The sequence below is a fragment of the Gasterosteus aculeatus genome, chromosome 4, assembly GCF_964276395.1.
Source record: "Gasterosteus aculeatus chromosome 4, fGasAcu3.hap1.1, whole genome shotgun sequence".
Classification (NCBI taxonomy): domain Eukaryota; kingdom Metazoa; phylum Chordata; class Actinopteri; order Perciformes; family Gasterosteidae; genus Gasterosteus; species Gasterosteus aculeatus.
The window spans coordinates 22,736,042-22,759,589 of record NC_135691.1 but is presented as its reverse complement, the minus strand read 5'-3'; the positions used below and the strand labels follow the sequence as shown (position 1 = coordinate 22,759,589).

General features: G+C 44.7%; 2 protein-coding genes across 8 annotated transcripts in view; one reads left to right on the top strand and one right to left on the bottom strand.

Annotated features, from left to right (window-relative positions):
• The window catches only part of scube1 (signal peptide, CUB domain, EGF-like 1), an 87,568-nt gene that overhangs the window by 52,022 nt on the left and 11,998 nt on the right, over positions 1-23,548 (bottom strand). For all 3 annotated transcript variants that reach the window (XM_040173981.2, XM_078101119.1, XM_078101120.1), the window contains 2 exons: positions 21,682-21,807; positions 7,388-7,522 (listed from right to left, as the gene is read on the bottom strand). In XM_040173981.2, the coding sequence (XP_040029915.1) occupies positions 7,388-7,522; positions 21,682-21,807 (261 nt within the window). The remainder of the gene's footprint in view (positions 1-7,387; positions 7,523-21,681; positions 21,808-23,548) is intronic.
• LOC120828949 (uncharacterized) lies at positions 10,210-14,419 on the top strand. 5 transcript variants are annotated; one of them, XM_078102149.1, is made up of 4 exons: positions 10,210-12,787; positions 13,022-13,167; positions 13,269-13,414; positions 13,936-14,419. In XM_078102149.1, the coding sequence occupies exons 1-4, from the start codon at positions 10,265-10,267 to the stop codon at positions 14,184-14,186; spliced, it is 3,066 nt and encodes a 1,021-aa protein (XP_077958275.1). In that variant the 5' UTR covers positions 10,210-10,264; the 3' UTR covers positions 14,187-14,419. The 5 variants fall into 5 exon arrangements, with proteins under 5 accessions (XP_077958275.1, XP_077958273.1, XP_077958271.1 ...); XM_078102147.1 differs by having other exon boundaries at positions 10,210-13,167; XM_078102145.1 differs by having other exon boundaries at positions 13,022-14,419.

Here is a 23,548-nt window from a genome sequence, read left to right as displayed (position 1 = left end):
AAACATTTCCACTGACCACAGACAAACTCTGGCCTAAAAATAAACCTGGGCATGGAGGGGAGGAAAAGAGCACCGAGGGGAAAACAAAAATAGTGGATTCCACTTGCAGGTAAATAATTCATGTTTACCTCAAAGAGAGAGAGAGAGAGAGACAGAGAGAGAGAGAGATTGCTGAGTTGTTAGAGATACTCTTCAAAGTTATAATCACTCATTGGAATAATATTTAAGGTTAATACAAAACACAAACACAGATCACTTCAAATCAAGGGTTCACACTCAGGAACAGGACTAACACTGGTTTCACTCAGGGTCACTGCATGCATGTTACCCCAAAAGTCTTCCAGAAGATGAACTGCATTTATCCCATTTTGGTGAACTAAATACCCTGAAATGATTTTTTCATCTAATCAGATTGTTGGGCCTGTGTGGCCTGTGGGACTTCCCAATTCAACCCTCCAAACTCAGCAGTGCAATGCATGTTTCACTCCCGTCACCTCCTCTCCCACCAGCTTTGATTTGCACTGCAATATAAAAGTCCTACACTAGCAACACATTCATGGGTAGAAGGAAGGACAGCTCTACATTGTATTTTTTGCAGAATACTGCAGTAAGAATGCCATACATCATAAAGACAAACACCAGTTGAATTTCTCTGGTTGTACAAATTGGAAAACTATGGAATGTGTATATATCCAACATTTTTCCACAGGCGGAGGCTCTAAGTGCTATATATGTTTAAATATTATTATTATGTACATATGACGTCTCCTAACCGCGTCTCCTGTCCTCTCCTCTCTGCTCCATGTTCAGAAGCCTACAGTTGGCGATTGAGGGATTTCCTGCTCAGATTTGTTTTTTTACAGGATCTGGTTAATACAAACAGTTTTTTGGAGGCAGTATCGGAAATGGGCAATGTAGAATACATTTCTTTATACGAAAGATCACAATTTTAGGCTTTAGTTTGGGTTACTTCCTCTGACGTCACAAATAATGTGTCTCAGGATTGTCCTAAATAAAAAAAATATGATGACAGTTTTTACAGCTACTGCCGATTGTTTAAAGAAAACATCCTTTGTAATCCTGCTGGTTAGCTGGCATACGGTCTCATTAAGGATTCCTAAATAATGACTTCTAAGCGTTTACAGTATTTGACAAACATAGAGTGCTATATGAGCTTAGGGTGTGTAACAGGTGAAGTGTTTCTGGCTTTTGATGCTGTTCATAATTGATGATGATAACAGCCAGGTAGACGAAGCACCCTGTACTTAGGAGTGCCCACATGCCCCTGGGCCATCTTTTAAAAAGCTCCACGTACCACCAATTTCCGCCTTTGGTTTGTTTAAAGTGAGAATACCTCCGTCCACGAGTTTTGTACGCGTATACATGTTCAGCAGGGTCGATGTGTGTGAGTGTGTGTGTGTGTGTGTGGGTGTGTGGCAGCGGCCTCAGTCTGCTTCCTCTCCTCACACAACTCCAAATAAACGCGTGCGGCTTCCATTGGTCGCTCCGGTCTGTTTGTCCCTCTGTGTTTATTTTTCTCTTTCTCTCCATTCAACGTTCACAACTGCCCCCATCCCGGGCTCCCACAATGCATTGCTCTCTTTGCCTTCCCTTTCTCTCAACACATAGCAAACTATATTCAGATATCATGTGTTCATGTGATCAGCTCAAAAATGACAACACATCCTGCCATTTTGCACTAATAAAAAATACGTATATTGTATTTTATATGAGACATTAAAAGAGAGAAAATATAAAAATCCAGTGTGATAATAAACTCTATCTTCTTACATTATAGTATGCAATACAGTAAACCAGTTATTCAACTATTGTCCAACCAGGTCAAGTTAGAGAGAATTCCAGAAAATCACAACCTAATGGTTTCTTCCATAATTATTGAAGTTGCATCAACATCTGCATGCATCCAACACATGACATTCCATTGTATAATATCTCTAAAATATATCTAATAAAAAAAAATGCTCATCTCATTTCAAGTAAGATAACGGATCCTTTTCCACTGTATTTTGGCTTCTGCTCTGAAAATGGCAGTCCCGTGATAGAAAGTGTAATGACCTTCTGTCTATTTGGACCTTTTTTTGTGGGGATAAAGGGGAACCCCTCTGTGCTATGATGTGTAAAAAATGTTTTTAGATATAGAACATTTAAAGATTTGCCTAAAAAAATGTCACTAACAGCCCTATAAATCCTATAAAACATTGAGATAACAGTAACACTAGATTCAGGATGATCTGCTAATGCCATTTGCTGTGTTTCTTCTTTTCACGACAGCATTTTGCATCGAAGGACTGTTCAAGTTGTACACCGCCGATCGCACAAGTTTTGGGCTAATTTGCAGAGTCTATTTATTTTACTAATACTACACTGGCTAAAGTTGCTTGGATTATTTTAAAATTGATCATTGCATACTGTAGCCAAGACTGTAATGCTTCCAATCAGGTGAAGCATTCAGATATTTTTTCATGAGTACCTGAATTGTCGGTTCTGGTTCGGTTCTGACCAGTTTTTTGTCCCTTTTTATATAGGGGACTTTAGACTGGAAAAGGATCAACAGAAAGCTTTTAATTACAAAGTGTGCATCTTAAACATTAAATAAATAGTCTTTTCTTTGAATTCCATTAACTCAGGTGTGAAGAGATGTCACATGATGGAGCACCATGCATCGTGTGCCATTTCCTCCTGTGGATTGTAACAAATTGTTCCAGGAGCTGCCATCCAACTCCCGTAAATCACAGGGAGACGCAGTTTTGCCACCAGGAGACATGCTCAACTTTTCTAATTGTGGACAAAAAGACAAATCAAGGCATTTAAGAAATATTGCCACTTAAAAAAAAAAAAAGCAAAATTCCCCGTTTGATTCTAGATAAATTGTTAGCTTGATCCAAATATTCTCTTGGAGCGCCATGCACAGCGTCCGCATGAGATGCCGTTTAAAATTCCTTGCTTGTTGCCAACTCTAACTTGCCAGGAAATTGGTGCTGAGCTCAGAGAAGAATTTACAAGCGTATTGTTTTCTCTGTTTTGGCTGTTTGTCCAAAAGGCAAAATGAATAAATCAGACAGACCCAGTGGACACAGAGGGAATCATTTTAAATATAATACAGCAACCAATCAACTTCTGTACTGTTCCTGCAAATCACACACAGGAGTTTATGAATAGGAGCAAATGGTGTGTTTATTTAATAATATCAATGACACAAACCCAGCACATATTCATATCCCTTCACGGGGTCAGCAGTTAAAGGAGAAAGTGAATAAAAGGAGATGAAAAAACGGGCCACGGCATGGAAGATGGAAAGAACCATGTGCAAGGAGATTCCTGTGGGACGGCGGGATGCTGCTGCTATTCCTGTGCAGGAGACGAAGAGGAGACAAGTGTCCGATTGAGGATCTGTGGACGGGGTGGGGGCTGCGAAGTGCTGGCCAATGGCTCAGAACAGCCTACCAGAGCAAGGCAGGGCTGCAGGGCTGCTTGTTTACCACGATCATCCCTCCGACGGGAGAATGGCACACAGAAATTACTTTGAGCTAATGGATAAGTATATTTTGTAATTTAATTGGATTTGGTTGAAAATACGTTTAAATGAGATGTGAGATAGTTATTGGATTTTGGTCAAATTGATCCTATTTTTAATCTGTGGTCTCATTCTCTGGTGGAACAAATCCACTTAAAAAAAACGAGAACCCTCTATGGCCACCCCCTAAATTCTATCCCGACACTGGAAGTTTGAGCAAGATGTATTTGCATGCTTGTACGTGGGGGTTTCCAGTGAGCAAACACACTTCTATTTCTGCATCTCTTTCACCTCTTTCTCTGAAAGTCTCCACAGAGAATCGCTGACGCCGGCTCTCAACCCGCCCCGACGCGGACCCCACGGACACGGTGAGGCGGGAGAAGAGGGAGAGGAAACAGGAGAGGTCACTCTGCTGAAGCTTATTCCTGTATTTGACCCCCCCCCCCCCCCCCTTCCCTGCGCCTTCTCTCTTTTGAGCCATTGCAAAGATGACAGATGACTGTCCTCTCGTACTGTTTGAACTTCACCGCCACACTGTCCCCATTCACAGATACGTACTGAGAGAATGTCTGTGTGTGCGAGTGCAGAGGGACAAAGGAGGCCTCCTCACCTCGGGATCACCACTTCCTCAAAGTGAGCCCATAAATTAAATGTGACAGGCGTAACGGGTCGTTGATACCAGAGTAGTGGGGTCAAACGATTTATAGAAATCCAATGCCAGTGTGGGTGTGGAAGGTCGAGCCAGAGGCATGATGTCAGTGCCCTTAAATCCCATGTCTTCTTGTGATCCAGAGAGCCTGTCACAGGGTCACACAAGGGAGATTACTTTTTAGGAGGCACTGAGTCGACAGCAAAGAGCAGGGGCGTAAATTAGGGGAGATTCATTTCAAGACTGAGGCAGTTTCATGTTCGAAAAGCCCCCACATATAGGTGATTAAACCATTTTATAGTCCCCTGGGTGCTTTATCGTTTAAATGGATGACATTTATTTCATTGAAGACAATTTAGTGTTTGTGTATGAACCTGTACTACATTTACAATTACTGCACTAATTACTTATTATTATTATTATTATTGAGTCGGAAGACAGGGGAAAAAAAAGTTGTAAAAACAAGAAAAAACGTAATTATTTATGAGAAGGAAACTAGCTTCTTCGGAGAGATTGTAAAATCATCTCTGCCCAAAAAAATCCCTATCCTAGCAATACCTAAAGATTGCTGTTTCAGATGTGAACAAGGCCATGGTCCTGAAGAATACATATTTTCATTTTCCTTCAGTGTTTTTTAATAAACAAACATTTAGAATAATATATTTTAGGTGTGCAACCCCGTTGTGATTAACTGAGTTCTGTGTTGGGATGAGTATGGTCATGTTAAAGTATGGTCTCATACATTTGTGACCTTAATCAGGGAATTTGTATGTTTTTTTCTCTTGCAAATTTTGTACTTAATAATCTGAGAATATCTGAGATTTTTCCTGTAAATTTACAACTTTATTCTCAGAGAACATCCATGTTTCTCTCAGAATGTCACTCCCTGTCCCAGAACCACAGGTTAGAGAAGATACATTTAAAGAGTATTAGGAAAGGGTCAGAGTCTGAGACACGTCCGGTTTTTCAGGAGATTGTTGACCGTTATGCTGTGATGAACACGCTAACGTGCTCATGATAACAGTTCTAATACACTGATGTTCAGCAGGGGCAATGTTTACCATCTTAGTTTAGCATATTACCATATTTTCCGCACTCCAAGGCGTACTTAAAAGCCTTTCATTTTATCAAAAAACGACAGTGATTTATATAATAATAATAATAATCCGGCGCTTTATATATATGGATCAATTGGTTAATCGGTTGATCCATACTGGTTGTACACGGCGCTCAAGGCGCCAAACATGCCAAAGCTCGGTCTATGGCGGCGAGATGCTGAGCGGTGCTCAAGCGCGTGAGATATGGAGCTCGTTTCAGGGCGCGTCGGAGAAACAAAGCTGTCGTTCTTGCCGAGCACTTCATGAGATTAAAGAGCGAGAGACGGTGCCCTTTTCTTTACAGTAGCTGAACCATCTTAACGGGGACAATAAGTTATTCTAAAAGGATCCCTTGGCAGGCGGCAGATTTAAGTCGGAAAATACGGTAGTTGAAAAAGTATAAAACACAAAGTACAATTGAGGAATGTCATAGTTGGAATGCCAATTATGTTTTTTGAAATATTAAGCAATATTCATATTTTTGTTTAAAATGATTCTTTATCGAGAAATTTCTCAAATCTTCCTTAACTTTAACTTTCAAAGCGTTCTGCTTCTGCATACCTCTGATACTGACGTCATGCCCGTCCCATCCTCCGGCCCCCCCTCTCTCTCCTTCCCCACATGCCTAACACACACTTACATCATTTCAAAACAAAACCCCATGTATGGAATTGTACCTGTAATGCTTGTGAGGAGAACTATCATTTAATAAACTATTTTTTAGTGTACCAAACAGTCTGATTTTGTCTCCTCTCCCCAATCCCATCATTTCAAAATAAAAGCCCTTTGAAGGGAATTCAAACGTTAATACTTGTGATGAGGCCTATCGTTTAAAAATCTTTCACTTTGAATGTTAAACATTCCATTTATGCCTCCCAAACCTCTCTCTTCATCAGGCAATCCCATCATTTCAAAATAAAAGCCCCAATGATTGATCTATATTTTAACATTTTAACTCGGTATACAGCTGTTTTGTTTGTTGCTCTCTCTAATACTACTACAATTACAATCACTACTAATGCTACTACTATTATTACAAATACTACTATTGATACTACTAAAATAACTAATAGTAATAGTACTACTAAAGCTGATTACTACTACTACTATTACAAAAACTACTACTACCACTAATATTTATACTGCTATTAACACCAAAACTACAACTACACGGGTTGTTGTGGCAGGGGTTAGAGAAGGTGTGCTGGGAAGCACAAGGTTGGTGGTTCGAGTCCAGGCTGCCCCATGTTCCGTGTCGAAGTGTCCCTGAGAAAGACATCTAACCCCTAATTGCTCCCCGGGCAAAAATGTGACAAAGCCATGGGTTTAAAGTGTAATGTAAGTCGCTTTGGATAAAAGCGTCTGCTAAATGACCTGTAATGTAATGTAATGTAACTACAAATAGTACTATTTCTACTGCTAGCAGTAATACTACAACTGATACTACCACTACTACTGTTACCAAGTATTTCTACTGCAAATAATACTAAAATAACTAATAGTAGTAGTACTACTAGAACTGATTACTACTACTATTACAAAAACTACTACTGTACTACTAATATTTCTACTGCTATTATTACCAAAACTACTGCTAGAACTACCAGTACCACAACTGATGACATTTGATACTACTACTTCTATATGAGGGCCCATCAACTCATCTATCCAGTCTGAAAGAATCAGGTTTACAGAAACGTTTCTGCAAGCCATGCCTTGTAATACAATGAGAATGTCATTGCTTTGAGTTGTCTTTAAAACATTCTGTCAGAAACAGTGGGCCTAACTCCTTCCTCAATGCTACACCAGTGAAAGCAAAGCAGCACTTCTTTCGATTTCCTTCCAGGAACCTTGTACAGATTCATTACACCAATGATAAACACATTTTATATAGCATTCTCAACCCATTCTAGTAACTTCATCTAGTTAACCCAAACTATTTTAGAGAATGTAAACACTTTGTTTAGTTTAAGATGGAAGTTTGAAACTTTACATAACCCTGAAACAAACCGCAACGGGTTTTCTGCGGTTCTCTCAAATGATTGCGTTCCAAAAAGCGTCCGAAAACCATTCTGAATGTACTCAGCGTCTCTGTTCCAGTCCTACCATCAGAGCGGTGGATGCAGGTGTGCTGGTTGTCGCTGAGGAAGAAGCCGTCTGTGCACTGACACTCGTAGCTCCCCATGGTGTTGACGCACACTTGTTGGCACCCGCCGTTGTTGTCCGCGCACTCGTCAACATCTGTGAGGATTGCAGAACAACAGAGAGAGAGAGAGATAAAGTCAATCCCGGCACCACGGTAAAGCAGATTCCAATAGGCTTCAAAAACAAGTCCATGATCCAGAAAATGTCTGATGAGAGGTATGACGTCAGAGTTGGGAATGTGAGGCTCACACGTGCTTACGTGCACACACAAACAAGGCAGACAGGGAGTGCTAACAGGCGCCTGATCAAGGCATCCGAAGGTGGCTGTGCAAACTAGTAGCATCAGGCTGTGCAAGTGTGTGGGTGTGCGTCTGATGGGGGTGGGGGGGTTATAGGACCCCCGCTGTGCCGGTGAAGAACCAGTACATTTTGATGAGCGGCTGTAGTGAACTGCAAACTTGTAACCCCCTCAACTGACTTTAACAAAGATCAAACACCACTGCCCGTGTGTGTGCGTTTGTGTGTGTTTTGTTGTCTGTGTGTGTGTGTGGGAGAGGGAGTGCCCAGTGCCTCACTTAGATGACTTTCCACGGTGTTTAGTCTGATGTTCTGACAGTGCAGGCAGGTTACACAAACACAGACATGCTGGAAAAGATGAAAGAAAGAGAAAATAGAACAACTATGCATTCATCGCACTGGACACAATGTCCAGTCTAGTTTTACCCGCGCCTAAACTATACTTTTATCTAATGGTTACCATCAAGCCAGGACAAAAGCCACATATGTCATTAGAGGGACAAAGTACAGGGCGATGTTTTAAAGTACAGCTTGAAGAGTTCCTCCAAAGTGTACAAGTTCTGATTGGCTTATTTAAGACCATTGTTACTCTTGTTTATCCAATAGGATTTTTCCCAATGTTCCTGCGGGATGCATCAACTATCAAGTGAGTACGGTCTAAGATCCGATTGGCCCAACATATGGTCTTGCACATAGACTGTAATAGTTGACCTTGTCACAGTAGTGTCACCTAATGGTTTGTGGACTGCCGTTTGAAGCTTTGAGTTGAGCATTTTTGCCATCGCCATCTTGGTTCTTCACTTTTCTTATTAAAGAACTAATGTTTCTAGATTGGACAACGGCCAGTAGCCCCGTCCTTATGATTTCGCTGCGTTATCGTCTATTTGACTCTCAATAGCCCATCATTTACTAAATGAACATTGTGCTGTATGGAAACTAAAGATTGATACCATGAAGTCATGTCTGCAATGTTTACTGATGGAATAAATCAAGACAGAAGTAGTAGTAGTAGTACAGGTAGTAGTCTCTAATGGACTTCTATACAATAGGACTTCTTTGCAACAAAGTGGAGTGTTTCCCTGCTGACACTTTGGCATTGGCTTAACTTTTAAGATATGCAGGTTCCTGCCTGGTAGAGAGGAGGAATCGTTGTTGAGACAAGACATGTTTTGCTCGTTGGTCTACTAAACTTGACAAAAGCCGTTGTTTCGTTATGAAAGTAAAAACGAGGGCTTAACAAGATGAAACCATGTCCATGTCCGTGTTTGCTCAATAGTAACTTAGCTACAAAGAATACTGTTGTTGCTGCACATCATCCCTTCTCTCAGTATTTCCTATACTCATCTGTCTCCTTTCTTCTCTTAACAGTTTACTGAAAGCGTCATTCACATGGATTTCGGAGGGAGGAGATCAGCTCTAATGAGACCTTGGGAACTGAGGCTCCTCCAGTTATAGAGCCCTAGACTGAGCTCCTTCAAGAGGGTTACAAAACAGAGGATGGAAAGAGAATGGTTGCACGTGTGCAGGGACACAACACATACTGTTGTAGTTACTGCTGTTATAGCCCAAACTTGAAAACTCTCCTGTACCCATTGTGATGTCACGAGAGGCTTGGTCTTGGAAGGGAGATACGTTCACCGGCGATGGCTCTAACTATGGCTCCATCTGCTGGTGCCCCGAAACTCAGAGCATTCCCCTCACACCTGAGACCCATCAGGGTGTGACGACCCGGAGGCCTTCATAAAGGTGGAAGACACACCGTTGGAGGGAGACGAGCTGAGAAGAGCAGACCAAGCCATAAGGATTCGAGGAGGCAGGAGAGACCGGGAGGACGGTGTTGTTTTCCTTACAGAAGTGGATTTCCGTTAAGTTAAGTTCTACCGGCAAAGATTGACCGAAGCCTGAGTTACCCCCTGTTTTGACTGTTTTCTGTTGAACCTGAAGGACGGAAATTAAAACCTTTTGTTATATTTTGAACCCGGTGTCCTCGCACTATTTTGAACTACCCCGGAGAGAGCGGCGGCGCCTCTCGTGACATCACATATGGTGGAGGATGCGGGCACTGTTCAAGCGGATTTAGTGCATGTCAGAGGAGGACACCGAAAGATTGATTCAACACTTTTCTAGATTGACTGTAGGCCCCTCACTGGACAAAATGGAAGAAATCTTGAAGACCCTTATTGCTGGCCAGCAAGCCCAGATGCAAACAAACTTGGCTCTCTTGGAAGAACAAAAGAAAGCCAACCTTCTGAGGGCGGAGGAATTACAACTGCAGAAACAGATGGCCGACCGGAATGTACGCCCAATAAATGCAAGTAACTATTTATCCAAGATGGGTGCCACGGATGACGTTGAGGCATTCCTGCATGCCTTTGAAGCCACGGCCACTAGGGAAGCCTGGCCCAGGGACCAGTGGGTTGGTCTGTTAGCCCCTTTTCTAACTGGGGAGGCACTGAATGCTGTTCGGGACTTGACCAAGCGACGGACTATGATGCCCTGAAAACGGAGATCTTGAGCAGAAATGGAATTACCAAGTTTGGTATGGCCCAGCGCTTCCACAACTGGACCTTCCAACCCGACCAACCTCCTCGAGCACAGATGCACGAACTTGTACGGATCACGCGGAAGTGGCTGGAACCACAGAGGAATACGGCGCCTGCAGTAGTAGAGGCCGTGGTGGTGGATCGATACTTACGTGCCCTGCCTTATGAGGCAAAGCGGTTCCTCAGTCAACAGGCCCTGACCACGGCCGATCTAACCGTGGAAGCAGTGGAAAAGTATCAAGCCACAGCAGATATGCTTCGGGCCTCCAGAAGAGAACCCAGGAGCATGGCCCTACCACAGACTGAAACAACCCGTCCCAAGGTTACCAACCCAGCCTCTTCAAGAGCCCCAGGGGGAGCCAGAAACCCGCTGGGTCCCAAGGAAATACACCAGGAAAGGGAAACCAGACAGTGTTACCGGTGTGGGGGAGTGGGACACCTCTCCTGGCATTGTGGGACGCAGGCGGACGACCCTATGCCCACGGCTAAGTCATCCAGCTCATCACCCGCCCCCCGGTTTGCCTCGCTCATAGGACTTGTAGATGCCCCCTCAGATCGACCTCCCACCTGCCCGGTGACTGTGAATCACCAGGACGTGGAGGCCTTGCTAGATTCGGGTAGCCGAGCTACCCTGGTACGGAAGGACCTGATAGGACCACTTGGTTTGACCCCAGGGAAAGTCCTTCCCGTTTCCTGTGTCCATGGAGACACCAGAGACTACCCCATCGTTGAACTCACGATGACCACTACCCGGGGGACCATACTCACGGAGGTGGGGGTGGTTGATTCCTTGCCCGTCCCCATCCTAATTGGACGAGACTTCCCAGCCTTCCACCTGCTGTGGAGGGAGACTCAGGAGCGGCTAAGCAGAGTACCTCGGAAGCGGAGAGGAATGACAGGTGCCCAGGCTGACACCGAGGCGGGTCCGGACACGGGAGAAGACAACATGGCTCAGGAAAGTGCGCCGATCTCGAGCGAGGAAGACATCCCGGGCATCGACACACTTCCCCCGCTCACAGGCCAGTACGGTACAGCCCAGTTACAGGATCCCACCTTGACAAATGCCCTGAGAAATGTGCAGGTGTTAGAGGGAGTAGTGCTAGGGGATCGGACAAACCCTACCTATCCACATTTTGCAGTAAGTCGGGGGTTAGTCTACCAGGTGGTAAAGAAAAATGATGAAGTGCATGAACAGCTCCTCGTACCACAGTCCTATCGAGCCACCGTACTTCACTTAGCACACACGCACCCACTAGGGGCCCACCTAGGGGTCGAGAAAACTAAGGAGAGAATCCTGCAACGCTTCTTTTGGCCCGGAGTACACAAAGAGATTGAGAATTTCTGTCGTAGTTGCCCAGAATGTCAGCAAGTGGCACCAAAGCCCACATACAGAAATCCGCTCATCCCATTACCAATTATCGACACTCCTTTTGAGAGGATTGGACTGGACATAGTAGGGCCCTTACCAAAAAGTGCCAGAGGGCATCAGTATATTTTGGTCATCCTGGACTATGCAACCCGATATCCTGAGGCCATCCCGCTGAGGAAGGCTACGGCCCGACACATCGCCAACGAGCTGTTTCTCCTCTCAACCAGTCTTGGAATCCCAAAGGAGATATTGACCGACCAAGGGACTCCGTTTATGTCCAGGGTGATGAAGGAACTCTGTGCGCTACTGAAGATCAAACAACTAAGAACCTCAGTCTACCACCCCCAGACGGATGGATTAGTAGAACGGTTTAACAAAACTCTAAAGTCCATGCTACGTAAGGCCGTTGGGGAAGATGGGCGCAACTGGGATCACCTGCTGCCGTACCTGCTGTTTGCGGTGAGAGAGGTGCCGCAGTCTTCTACTGGTTTTTCACCCTTTGAGCTCTTGCTTTCTTACAGACCCAGAGGACTGCTGGACATTGCGAAGGAGGCCTGGGAGGAGCAGCCATGCCAACAGCGGACCCTGATTGAGCATGTCGGGGCCATGAGGGAGAGAATGAAGGCCATCTATCCCATGATGCGGGAACACATGGAGACCACGCAACGGCAACAGCAAGCCTCCTACAACCGGTCTGCTCAACCCAGAGAGTTCAAGCCGGGTGACAAAGTGCTGGTCCTGGTGCCAACCGTGGAGTGTAAATTCCTGGCAACTTGGCAAGGACCATATGAGGTCATTGAACGGGTGGGAGAGGTCAATTACAAGGTAAGGCAACCGGGAAAAAGAAAACGTGAGCAAATTTATCATGTTAACCTCTTAAAGAAGTGGCACGCCAGGGAGGCGCTATTCAGTTGCCCAACACCCACGGAGTCCAAGGAACCAGGGCGAGAAGAGGTGCAGGTGGGTCCCAGCCTGTCCCCCCATCAACGGCAGATGGCTCGGGAACTAGTGGACCGTAACCGGGATGTTTTCTCCTCTCTTCCCGGGCACACGGAAGTGACCCAGCACGAGATACGCACCGTGCCAGGCAAAACGGTGAACCAGCGCCCGTACCGGGTGCCGGAGGCTCATAAGGGGGCCATTCAGGAGGAGGTAAGGAAGATGTTGGAGTTGGGAGTGATCGAGGAATCTCAAAGTGCCTGGGCAAGTCCCATTGTACTGGTTCCCAAACCGGACGGGTCAATACGGTTTTGCAACGATTTTCGGAAGTTGAATGAAGTATCTGAATTTGACGCATACCCAATGCCTCGTGTCGATGATCTGGTAGACTCCTTGGGATGTGCTCGCTTCATAACCACGCTTGACCTCACAAAAGGCTACTGGCAGGTTCCCCTGACGCCGGCGTCTAAGGAGAAGACTGCCTTTGCGACACAGGAGGGGCTCTACCAGTATACCCGGCTCCCCTTTGGTCTCCACGGAGCACCGGCCACGTTCCAGCGATTGATGGATCGGGTCCTTGCTCCCCATAAGAGGTACGCGGCAGCATATTTGGATGATGTGGTCATACACAGTCCCGATTGGGACAGTCACCTACCCAGAGTACAAGCTGTGATTGATTCAATCCGAGATGCAGGGCTCACAGCAAACCCCAAGAAGTGCAGGCTGGCTTTCAGCGAGACAAACTACCTGGGGTACACCATTGGGAGGGGTTTGGTCAAGCCCCAGGAAGCCAAGTTGCGGGCCATACAGGACTGGCCACAGCCCATCACCAAGAAACAGGTGAGGACATTTTTAGGCCTAGCCGGCTACTACCGACGTTTTATTATGGGTTTTGCCACCATAGCAGCCCCTCTAACAGAACTGACCACCAAACGGCACTCCCGAATGGTGAGGTGGAACCCTGCGGCGGAGGCGGCCTTCAGCCACCTGAAGCGGGCTCTGTGCTCCGGTCCAGTCCTGGTGGCACCAGACTTCCGGAAGGAATTCATCGTACAGGCGGACGCTTCAGAGGTGGGTCTGGGTGCGGTACTCGCCCAGACACGTGAGGGGGAGGAACACCCAATCCTCTACATAAGCAGGAAGTTACTTCCAAGGGAGAAGAACTATTCCACAGTGGAAAAGGAATGCCTCGCAGTTACCTGGGCCCTGGAATCCCTACGGTTCTACCTCCTGGGCCGACAGTTTACGGTGGTGTCGGATCATGCCCCTCTGCAGTGGATGGCCAAGAACAAGGAAACAAACCGTAGGATCACTAGGTGGTTCTTGAGCTTACAAGCCTTTAATTTTTCTGTTGTCCACAGGGCGGGCAAGAGCCACAGCAACGCGGATGCACTCTCCAGACGGGACGCCTTCTACACCTCCTACACATCGACGAGGACGTCGGTCTCGAGGGGGGGGATGTGTGATGTCACGAGAGGCTTGGTCTTGGAAGGGAGATACGTTCACCGGCGATGGCTCTAACTATGGCTCCATCTGCTGGTGCCCCGAAACTCAGAGCATTCCCCTCACACCTGAGACCCATCAGGGTGTGACGACCCGGAGGCCTTCATAAAGGTGGAAGACACACCGTTGGAGGGAGACGAGCTGAGAAGAGCAGACCAAGCCATAAGGATTCGAGGAGGCAGGAGAGACCGGGAGGACGGTGTTGTTTTCCTTACAGAAGTGGATTTCCGTTAAGTTAAGTTCTACCGGCAAAGATTGACCGAAGCCTGAGTTACCCCCTGTTTTGACTGTTTTCTGTTGAACCTGAAGGACGGAAATTAAAACCTTTTGTTATATTTTGAACCCGGTGTCCTCGCACTATTTTGAACTACCCCGGAGAGAGCGGCGGCGCCTCTCGTGACATCACACCATTTATCCCCTTTTACCACCCTTCAATTCCCACACCTTGTTATCCCATATTTGAAGATTCCAATCTTATCAAAAGACTTGCAAATTAGAAGAAACAACAATTCAATTACTCAATACACTAATGCAGAGGTGCATCACTTTGGCTTTTCACTGAATGTAGCAAGGATGGTGCATAACGAGACTAAAGTCAAACTTAAGGTTGTCTTCAGTCTGTCACACACTTATTCGGCCAGAAATGTCCAGTTCCTGTGTAAACATACCGGCGTATTAGTGTCCTCGCTGAACTGCAGGCTTTGTTTTCATTTCACTTCCAAACGGCGTTTTAAGCGAATCTCATGTCATAAATATCACTAATGCATTTCATTTCCAGGCTTGATAAAGAGAGAGAGAGAGAGAGAGAAGAAATACAGCCATCTCCAAGTCCAACTGATCTCTGCCAATATCACTGCATAAACACAAGGGGCCATTTTGCAAGTTTCAACTGGAGCCCCTCTATTTTGTTTGATTGTGCTCGTGTAAACTTGCGTACAATCTTGTTTAGACACAACGAGGATGTGCTTGACACATCAGGGGAAGGAGACGAACAGGCTTAAGGGAAGCGAGAGCAATAAGTGAGGGTGAGAAAACAAACGACTGAGTAAAGATACTAAGAGAAGAAGAAAGTCATTTCAAAATGTCTTCCAGGCAATTGATTTCTAGTGTGATGTCAAGGAAAAAGTACAAAAAGTAGAAGTCTGTGATATTCATTCCATATGGTACCAAAATTAGTGCACTTATGCAGTTGTTTTGTTGAAACACAGGACAGAAGGATACAAATAGAAGATAGACTGCTGTTCTAGGGCTCGGATGAGAGCCGATTATTTAGTTACGCTGCAGCCAACACAGTGCTATTCCACTTTAGTGAGAGACATTTTATTTCAGGCAAGCGCGTATTCCACGATGGGCAACAGAAGTAGGGATCCAAAGTGCCATTGCCCCCGCAGACACACTTCACGGCTTTGCACATTTATAAATATTTTTATTTATTGTGTAATTACATGTTGCCGACTATAACTTACAGTGGGTTAGTATGAACAGGAGGCCTCACAGCAAGAGAAGGTTCTTCAGTGTTCATAAACACGTCTTTGTAAAAGCTGAAAGTCTTTCATCAATCTGCATTGGATAGCTTTTCAAACTTTGCCTCAGTTTATCCGGCTCATTGTTTCCACCTCCCGTCCGTTACGTGCTGGATCTCTCCACGACGCGCCACGACCACCTCTCAGATCTCGCCGTGGACGCAAAAGGACGCATTAGAAGGAAAATAAACTATCGCAAGGCGCACCGGGGGTGCACAGAGGGCACCAAAAGATCGACACATTGGGCCCAGCTGTGTCCATGTCAAAACCAAATAAATAAAGTCAGAATAAAAAGGAAGAAAGGACCTGAAACAGAGCCGCTCTTTGATCAGAGCACAATTACGCAATCTTAAATCAATTAGTGCCAAACTTGTTGACAGTGCATGTGGGACACGATAGAGTGACTTCCTGCCAGCTCACGCAAATTAATTCATTTCATCTTTTTTTTTTCCAACCCAATTTTGTCATCGGAGTCTGTTTCAGGACACCACAAGGTTCTGAGGTTTCTCAATATCTTGCTTTGGGTCTATTGAAAGCCACAGAGTCTTTGTTGCTTTTCACAAGGAAGCCCAGAGCGTGCGAGAAAAGTAAAGAAATAAATTGAGTGTGAACTCTGACAAAGAAACAAACAAGTCGGATACAACATGTTGTTTTCAGACGGAGCTGTTACACTTTGGATTTAAGATCTGAATGGTTACACACTACACAACATCACTCACCTTCGGTGTTCAATTTGAACCCAAAAGCTCACTGCAACAAAGGTCTTCTGTTGATGGACCTGACATTATGATTAATGAGGCTGAAAGCAGAAGAGTTTCTACCGACCGTGGAAGACACATGATTTTTCATTTTGCTGCATCTTTGAACTCATCACGACTGATTTACGTGCGTTGTTATGACAGCTCCGAGTGCGAGAGACAAGTCTCTGGGTGTTAAAAAGACTGCCAGTATAAATTAGGAGGAGGAACGTGTGTGATCGTTTGCCATCATTCATTTGGTCATTCTCCTGCTCAATGAGACACTTGAGAGCCTTACAGTCATTTCACACACTGAGGTCCTTGTTGACGGGCGGCGTGACGGTTGGAGCCGTGCTTGAACTGCGGTTTGACAATAGGCCAACGTGTCAGTCTCTCAGAGGCTTGTGTGTAGGGTTACCATGCATCACAGGCACTCTGCAGTCAGTGATGACAGTGATAATAAAGCATCGGATGCTGGTGACGATGTCCGTGAGTGGATACCCAGGAACGCATTACATTCTGCTCCGTTGTTTATGTCTCCTCAAAGTGCGCTAAATATCGATCATACAAACCTCACACCTGAAATACAACTTAATCACCTGGATAGCTACGTCCTCTCCCAGAAGTTCTAATATTTAGTATGTTATGAGCTTTGAAATGTCAAATTCAAGTATTTTGTTTCAACATTAGCTATAGCACTAACACGGACATACTGATAAAAAAAAGAAAAAAAGAGCTCACAAAAAAGAGTGAGCCACATAAGGCAGGCTTTGATTAAAACAAGACTGGTGCAGTCTGTTTTCTTAAATATCAACCGCGCATTTTAGGTTGTTTCATCTGAGATGAACACACAGCAGAGTGTACAAGAAGTAAGCATTCCCCTGGTCCAAAAACAACCAAGCTTGTAAAACTGCAAACTGCAGGTGCAAGTTCACCTTAAAGAACAGTTGATTTGGAATGACGACTAAAAAAAATCCACTCAGTCATTGGCCCCGAGTCTCTAGTTTACACAGTTTTGACATTTCATTTTCAGGGCGTATCGATTCAGCTGCTTCCTGAGTGAATGTGCAGTCCAGTTTGTTTGTCCCCCCTCCCCCCGCACCATAAACGGATTATGCTGCACTTTCTATGACATCCGTTTTAACTATGCATCTCATACTTATACTTCACGCCGTTTGCTTTGAGGAGTTGAAAGCCCGGGGTGTGTCATACAGAAACTCAATGGTGCCTTGGTGCATCAGTATCTTGCATTACTTTTGAAAGTGTTGGCAATGCCAAAGCAAGAGTAGATTTAGGGGAAAAGACGTTCCTGTTACAGTATTCAGACACAGCCCAGACACTCTGTCCACATTGAATCAACCAGAAACTATCCACCAAGAATTCTCCTCTGGGCCTTGCATCGATGCAACATTCATCACCGAGATGCCGGCGGACAAACGGCATGGTGCTGCAGGAGGAAGGGCACGATGCTGGCGGGCAGGATCCTGGCGGGCGGTGGGGCGAGGGAGGGGTGGAGCTGCAATGTCGCTTTATCATCAAAGAGGGCTTGACAGAAAAGGCTTAGGGTAGATTTTAACTGTTTTCCAATAGTTGTCTTTCCATTCAATGCTTGAGCCAATTTTGAGCAAACTTTTTAAATGATGGACTGTACTTGTATAGCGCTTTTCTAGTCTTTCGACCACTCAAAGCGCTTTAACACTACATGACATCATTCACCCATTCACACACTGATGACAGGAGAACCATACACAGTGACACCTGCCATCAGTAACTACCATTCATACACTGTAGTCGCAGCTACAGGAGCAATGTTGGGTTAAGTGTCTTGCCCAAGGACACAACGACATGCGGGTTAGCCGGGCCTGGGATCGAACCCACAACCCTCTGATTGGAGGACGACCGTGCTCCCCACTCACCCACAATGAATAAAGGTAAATGCTTTTTTTGGATTTCCCTTCACTGGTTTGGAGCAAACAAACTGACCCTCAGCGTATCATTTTGATCAGAGGTTTTCGCTGAATAAGAGAGAAATGAAAAGATGGGGAAGTTTTTTTTGTCCTTTCATGTCAGCTAGTATTGGCCATGTTTCGTCCCCAAAGTCCCCAAGGCCCGCAACCAAAGACGACGTCTTCTTAGATCTTAGAAACAGCTGATCACTCATGTTAGTTTAATGTTACGTATGTGTCAGTTAATGTTTCCAAAGTTAATTTGCCGCGTTCACTATGAACTGATCGAAAGTAAAAAGCAGAATGATTTTCTTTTCATATTTTGCCATATCAAAGTAGCGTTTCTCATGCAATACATTCAAATTTATATAAGTATGTGAATGGAAACATTGAATTTTGTATTTCTAACATAAACCCAGTGTTCGGCCAGCCTGTAGCTGCTACTTGATGATGGTTCAAGTGTAGTGAAAACACTCAGTGATCCATCACACAAATAGATTTAAAATGTGCTGGGAGAGAAGAGAGGAGAGGAACGAACACTAGACAGCTATTAGGGTAATTGGATGAAAGCTTAGTAGAAGGTCAGCAGACAGACAGAATCCATCTAACAGAACCAAGGAAGAAGAGAAAGACAAAAAAAGAGACAAAAAGAAGTTTATTGATGAAATTATGAGCATGACAAAGTAAGAGAAACCAAAAGCGACAGTCAGGGAGAAAAAGGGAGAGTGACAGAAAAATATAAAGAAGGAGAAGGGAAAGGAGGAATTTGGCCCTCTGTTTTAACACAGATGTTATAAAATAAACATGGCAAATAGAGCGTAACCTTATCCCCTCTGAGAGAAGAATACAAGAGGAAAGGAAATGAGAAAAACAAAAATTGGGATCACACAACCTTGTGTCTGATTTCACGCTTTATCGCCTCGTTTGAACTCAGTAACCTGCTTCCAATCAGCCGCGGTTCATTAGGGCCGCATCCAGCGAGTATCCAATAAAGCACGTCTCCGGGTTGAAGTCAGACGTGGGCTGGCTTCCTCTCGACAGGCAGTAAATGGCAGATTGGAATCGTTTGAATTGGAACCATGAACACGTGTTGCGGAATCCCGCTAACCTCACACCCCTGCTTCTCTAGCTAACCAAAACACAAAGAGCAACCCGGCCGCTAGCCAGCAAGCTAACGTAGACAGTCAAAGTTACCAGATGAGCTAACGGGAAATAAGCAACCGCTAAAGCTCTGGAGGAATATCTATGACTACTGTTCCACTAATGGCCTCTAGGTGCTGACTCCATAACATTTAATGTTAACAGTTTTGCAGTGACCATATTTACACTAGAAAAGTTTCTTCTTAGCACACAGCGCTAATATCGTTAAACAACTACAAAAACATATGGTACGTATATGATATAGCTCGCTTATTCATATTGTGCTATTATGCGAATGGTACCGCACATGTGCAGCTCTCAGCAGAGACAACAAGGAAACAAGTGTGCTCACTTCTTGGCTATACTTCCATCCTAGCTGACTTGCTAGGTTTTCTGGCCCCATGTGGCATTTTAGCCCGCTTGATTAAATGTGATTTCAAAAAATAGTTTAATAGGTCGAAAGATGCACAGTTGTATTGTCTGTTCTGGTGTAATTTCCATGCCACTCTACTTCCTCTTACGAAGAACCAAAACAAGGAAAGTCATTGCTGTACGTTTAAACAGAAATTCGCTGTTAATCAGTAGGATTAAACCGCATAATGTCATTTTACCCTTTGCTTTCACGTTTTATTTAATATGTTACTGCGGGTTGAGCGATAATGACTCGTAGAGCTGGATCGGGCTGCATTTATTTGAAAGACTTTATACTGGGATTTTAATTCTTGATCTAGTTTTAACCAATTTGTTGATGCATTTAAAAGGTTAAATGGTGCATGAATAAATAACAACTGTTTCTTCAGTAGAGAGTCATGTTATGTAATGGATTGTTTACATGCTCAGTGACTAATACCTCTTTTTGTTTCACAATTCAATTTGGCATTGTTTTGTTTTCATCGTTTATCTCTTATAACATCTGTACAGCAATGTTTGAAACCCTGGACTATTCCAATAGAAACCACGGGGGCAGGTTGGAAACTCAGACAGGGGATGGATTTATAATAGTGCTTTCATTGAACATGCCTGGCCCTTGTTTGTGTGTGCAGGAACAATTTTATTTGGCTTATTATTATTCTTTATATCAGCTGTCTTAAATTCATCCCTTGTGAGATGAACCCACAACTGGGCAGCTTTCCTCTGAGCTGCCAGCTGCTGCTTTTAGCGCTCCATCTCTCACTCAATCTCTCCAAAGGGCTCAAGCGATGAGGCACACTTACAAATGCCAAAACAGACACACCACACGCTTCTTTTTTTGTGTTATGTTCTCGTCAGTCAGCAGTGGGAGACTTACAGGATGAGATGTGTTCAAGCACATCTTGTGCAGGACTGCATGTTGCACGGGGCAGAAAAAAAAAACATTACTTTGACTGACGCTAAGTCAATAGTGCAGCAGCAGGGCGAAACGGGGATGGATCTTTCAGTGGTAAACACAGCCAGAATTCTGTAGGAGAACTCTTCAACCCCTAACGCCCTCCCAACAGCCCAGAGAAACAAGCACCAAAACAGCAGAGATCATGGAAAGTCTCCAAACGATGATGGAGGGACTCTCCAGTGAATGGATGAGCTAAGCCACACACACACACACACACACACACACACACACAGGAACACACACGCACCCTCAAGCATACTCTCTTAAGCTTGGACATATTCAATCATGTAATGATTCAGATGAATGCACACGCCCTCAAATACTCGATAAACAAGACACACAGCAGAGTTATACATATACGCATTTTAGGTCTGTTGTCAGTAAAACAAATTGCGAGCTGGGAGAGGGTTTTTTTTATTTTAATAATAAAAACCTCAGATGTATATTCCCTGAATTGGTGAATTAGGTTTACTAATAGGTACATTTACAATAAGAAATATATTCAATTGGTTTAGCCTCAAAGGTGGGGTTTTATGTTCATTTCTCTTACGGTAGAAGAATATTTTTTTAAACAACATGTGGGGGAAGACACTGTGATATGTAATGATTAAAATAATAATAATAATAATTTGCATTAGGAATGAAGCTTTGAACTGTCTGATCCTAATTTTATATAAACCAAAACCTACTGGAGTCACACCGGTCTATAGTGTTTTTAAAACAAATGGGAAGCACATTTTTTTTAATACTGAATACCAGAGGAAAAATGAATGAGGCCACATCTAAGCAGATAACAGACTTTTAATATTATGTTTTGTACTTTGTCCCTTTGGTCATTTAGTCTAGCCCTGTTAAAGGAGACACACACAAAGAAGAGGGATGTCCTTACCCTGACAGTTGTGTCCATCGTGGGCCAGCATGAATCCGTCGTAGCAGGTGCATCTGTAGTTGCCAGGTATGTTGATGCACTCATGCACGCAGCCCCCATTGTAGTCGTTCTCACACTCGTCCATGTCTGAAGCAGAAAGTTGGTGTCGTTTAGAAACTCCAAGTGTACGCTTTTCTTTTCCAATTAAAGAAGCTTGCAGCACTCGCTAAGTAGTCGCTAAGTCTAGCAAGAAAGTAGCATTCAGCAACACTGATCCCATCAGGTTTACCTCCAAAGCGTCTCCCTACAAAATGATTGTATCGAATGCAAACAACTAACATGGCTACTTAGTACAGCTGTTCATTTTGCAGGCAGGTAGCGGCCTGTCAAAAGATAGCAGAGGTTCCTCATATCTGGACATCAGATGATGCTAATTCTGTTCTAGTGCTTTACTTTTTAGTTTGGATGCCTGCGAATTGATCAACCAGGCGGCATTGCATTGCAGAAATGGGGGATGCTAGTTAAGGGAGGGGGCAGGGAGAGAGGAGAGGAGGGTGTCAGCCGGTGTTTATTTGTCTGTGGATGCACCCTCCCCACCTCCGCGCTGAGCCAGCGCAGGGCTTTCACAGAAGCAGCTCACAAGTGGTTGCCATGCGCAGCCACTTCAGCAAACAGTTCCCCCCTCCGTGTGAACAGCATGAGATCCGGCAAGCCCCCCCGAACCCCCTTACCCTCCACCCCTCACCCTCTGTAACAATGACATGCAGGTATCCGCCCGGCCGTCCGGCTGGATGTGTCCACAGACCGTGTCCCTCTCACACTGTCTCTTCCTAATGCCAGTATGACTTGACAACTTGTTGAACACAGCGCTCCGTTTGGCCTTAAACCCTACATTCCATCCCCCTGTTCATCAGCCCATTCTTCACTCTCTTCCTGTCTCCCACACTCTCTCTCATTTCATTTCACACCATTGCTCTATCAAGGTTCAACGTTCCACGTCTGTCTGATATCCTCAAAGATATTTGAAGTCCGCGGTAGTGGCCTCCAGCCCTTCCCTTAACAGAAACACTTCTGTTACAACTTGCATTGCAGAGACATGACCACACGCAAAGTCGCAGGACTTAATAGTCCTGCCAACGACCACAAACCTAGCTTATGTTTTACAAAATGTAAGCACCCAGAAAACAACGGAGGCCTTCTATCTACAAATGTCGCCATTTGGGCTCAGAAGCAAGTGCGCTTTGAAAAGCCCAAAAGCGGACGGAAACAAACATGAAAAGATGCTCTTCTGAGGTTAGAAACCATCATGACAAAAGCATTCTGTGACATGGAGCACCACAGACATGTTTACCAGAAGTCAATTGCACAGGCCATCACACATCAATGTACTTTAATTCTGTTTGTCGGATCCCTGAGAAAGGAACGCTGTCTCTGCACTTGAAGGACCCCTCGGCATGATTAAGGTTCAAGGGAACACCCCAATCCACAAATGCTCACAAGTGTCAGATAATTGTCAATAGATCTTTGCATTAAAGTCACAAACGCCAACAAAAGGTTCATATAACAGAATTTAAAACTGCTTCATTTGTCCAACGCCTTCACAAACAGAATTCCTGTTAACGGGATGGAAATCCTAAAAAATTGATCATGGGGGAATTAAAGAGCCTGAGCCTTGTGTATACAAACCGCTCACAGCCAGCCGTGGCTCGTCCCAAAAGGCATTTGCAACCAATTAGTGTGAGCTGGAATGGGCGACTGTTTGGGGAAAGAAGTTGTTTGGACCCTTTGCTGTGCTGCCAGCTCGGATGGCGCGGTGCAGCACGATGTGGCACTTCCTCTGTGCTCTGCTTTTCATCTGTCGTAGATGAAGGCAGAAGGGAAAGGGGAC

Excerpts from the sequence above, each read along its gene's own strand:
- LOC120828949 (XM_078102145.1), top strand. The coding sequence starts at position 10,265 with ATGGCCCAGCGCTTCCACAACTGGACCTTCCAACCCGACCAACCTCCT. Across the intron at positions 12,788-13,021 it reads AGGGGGCCATTCAGGAGGAG|GTTCCCCTGACGCCGGCGTC; the intron begins GTAAGGAAGATG and ends GGCTACTGGCAG.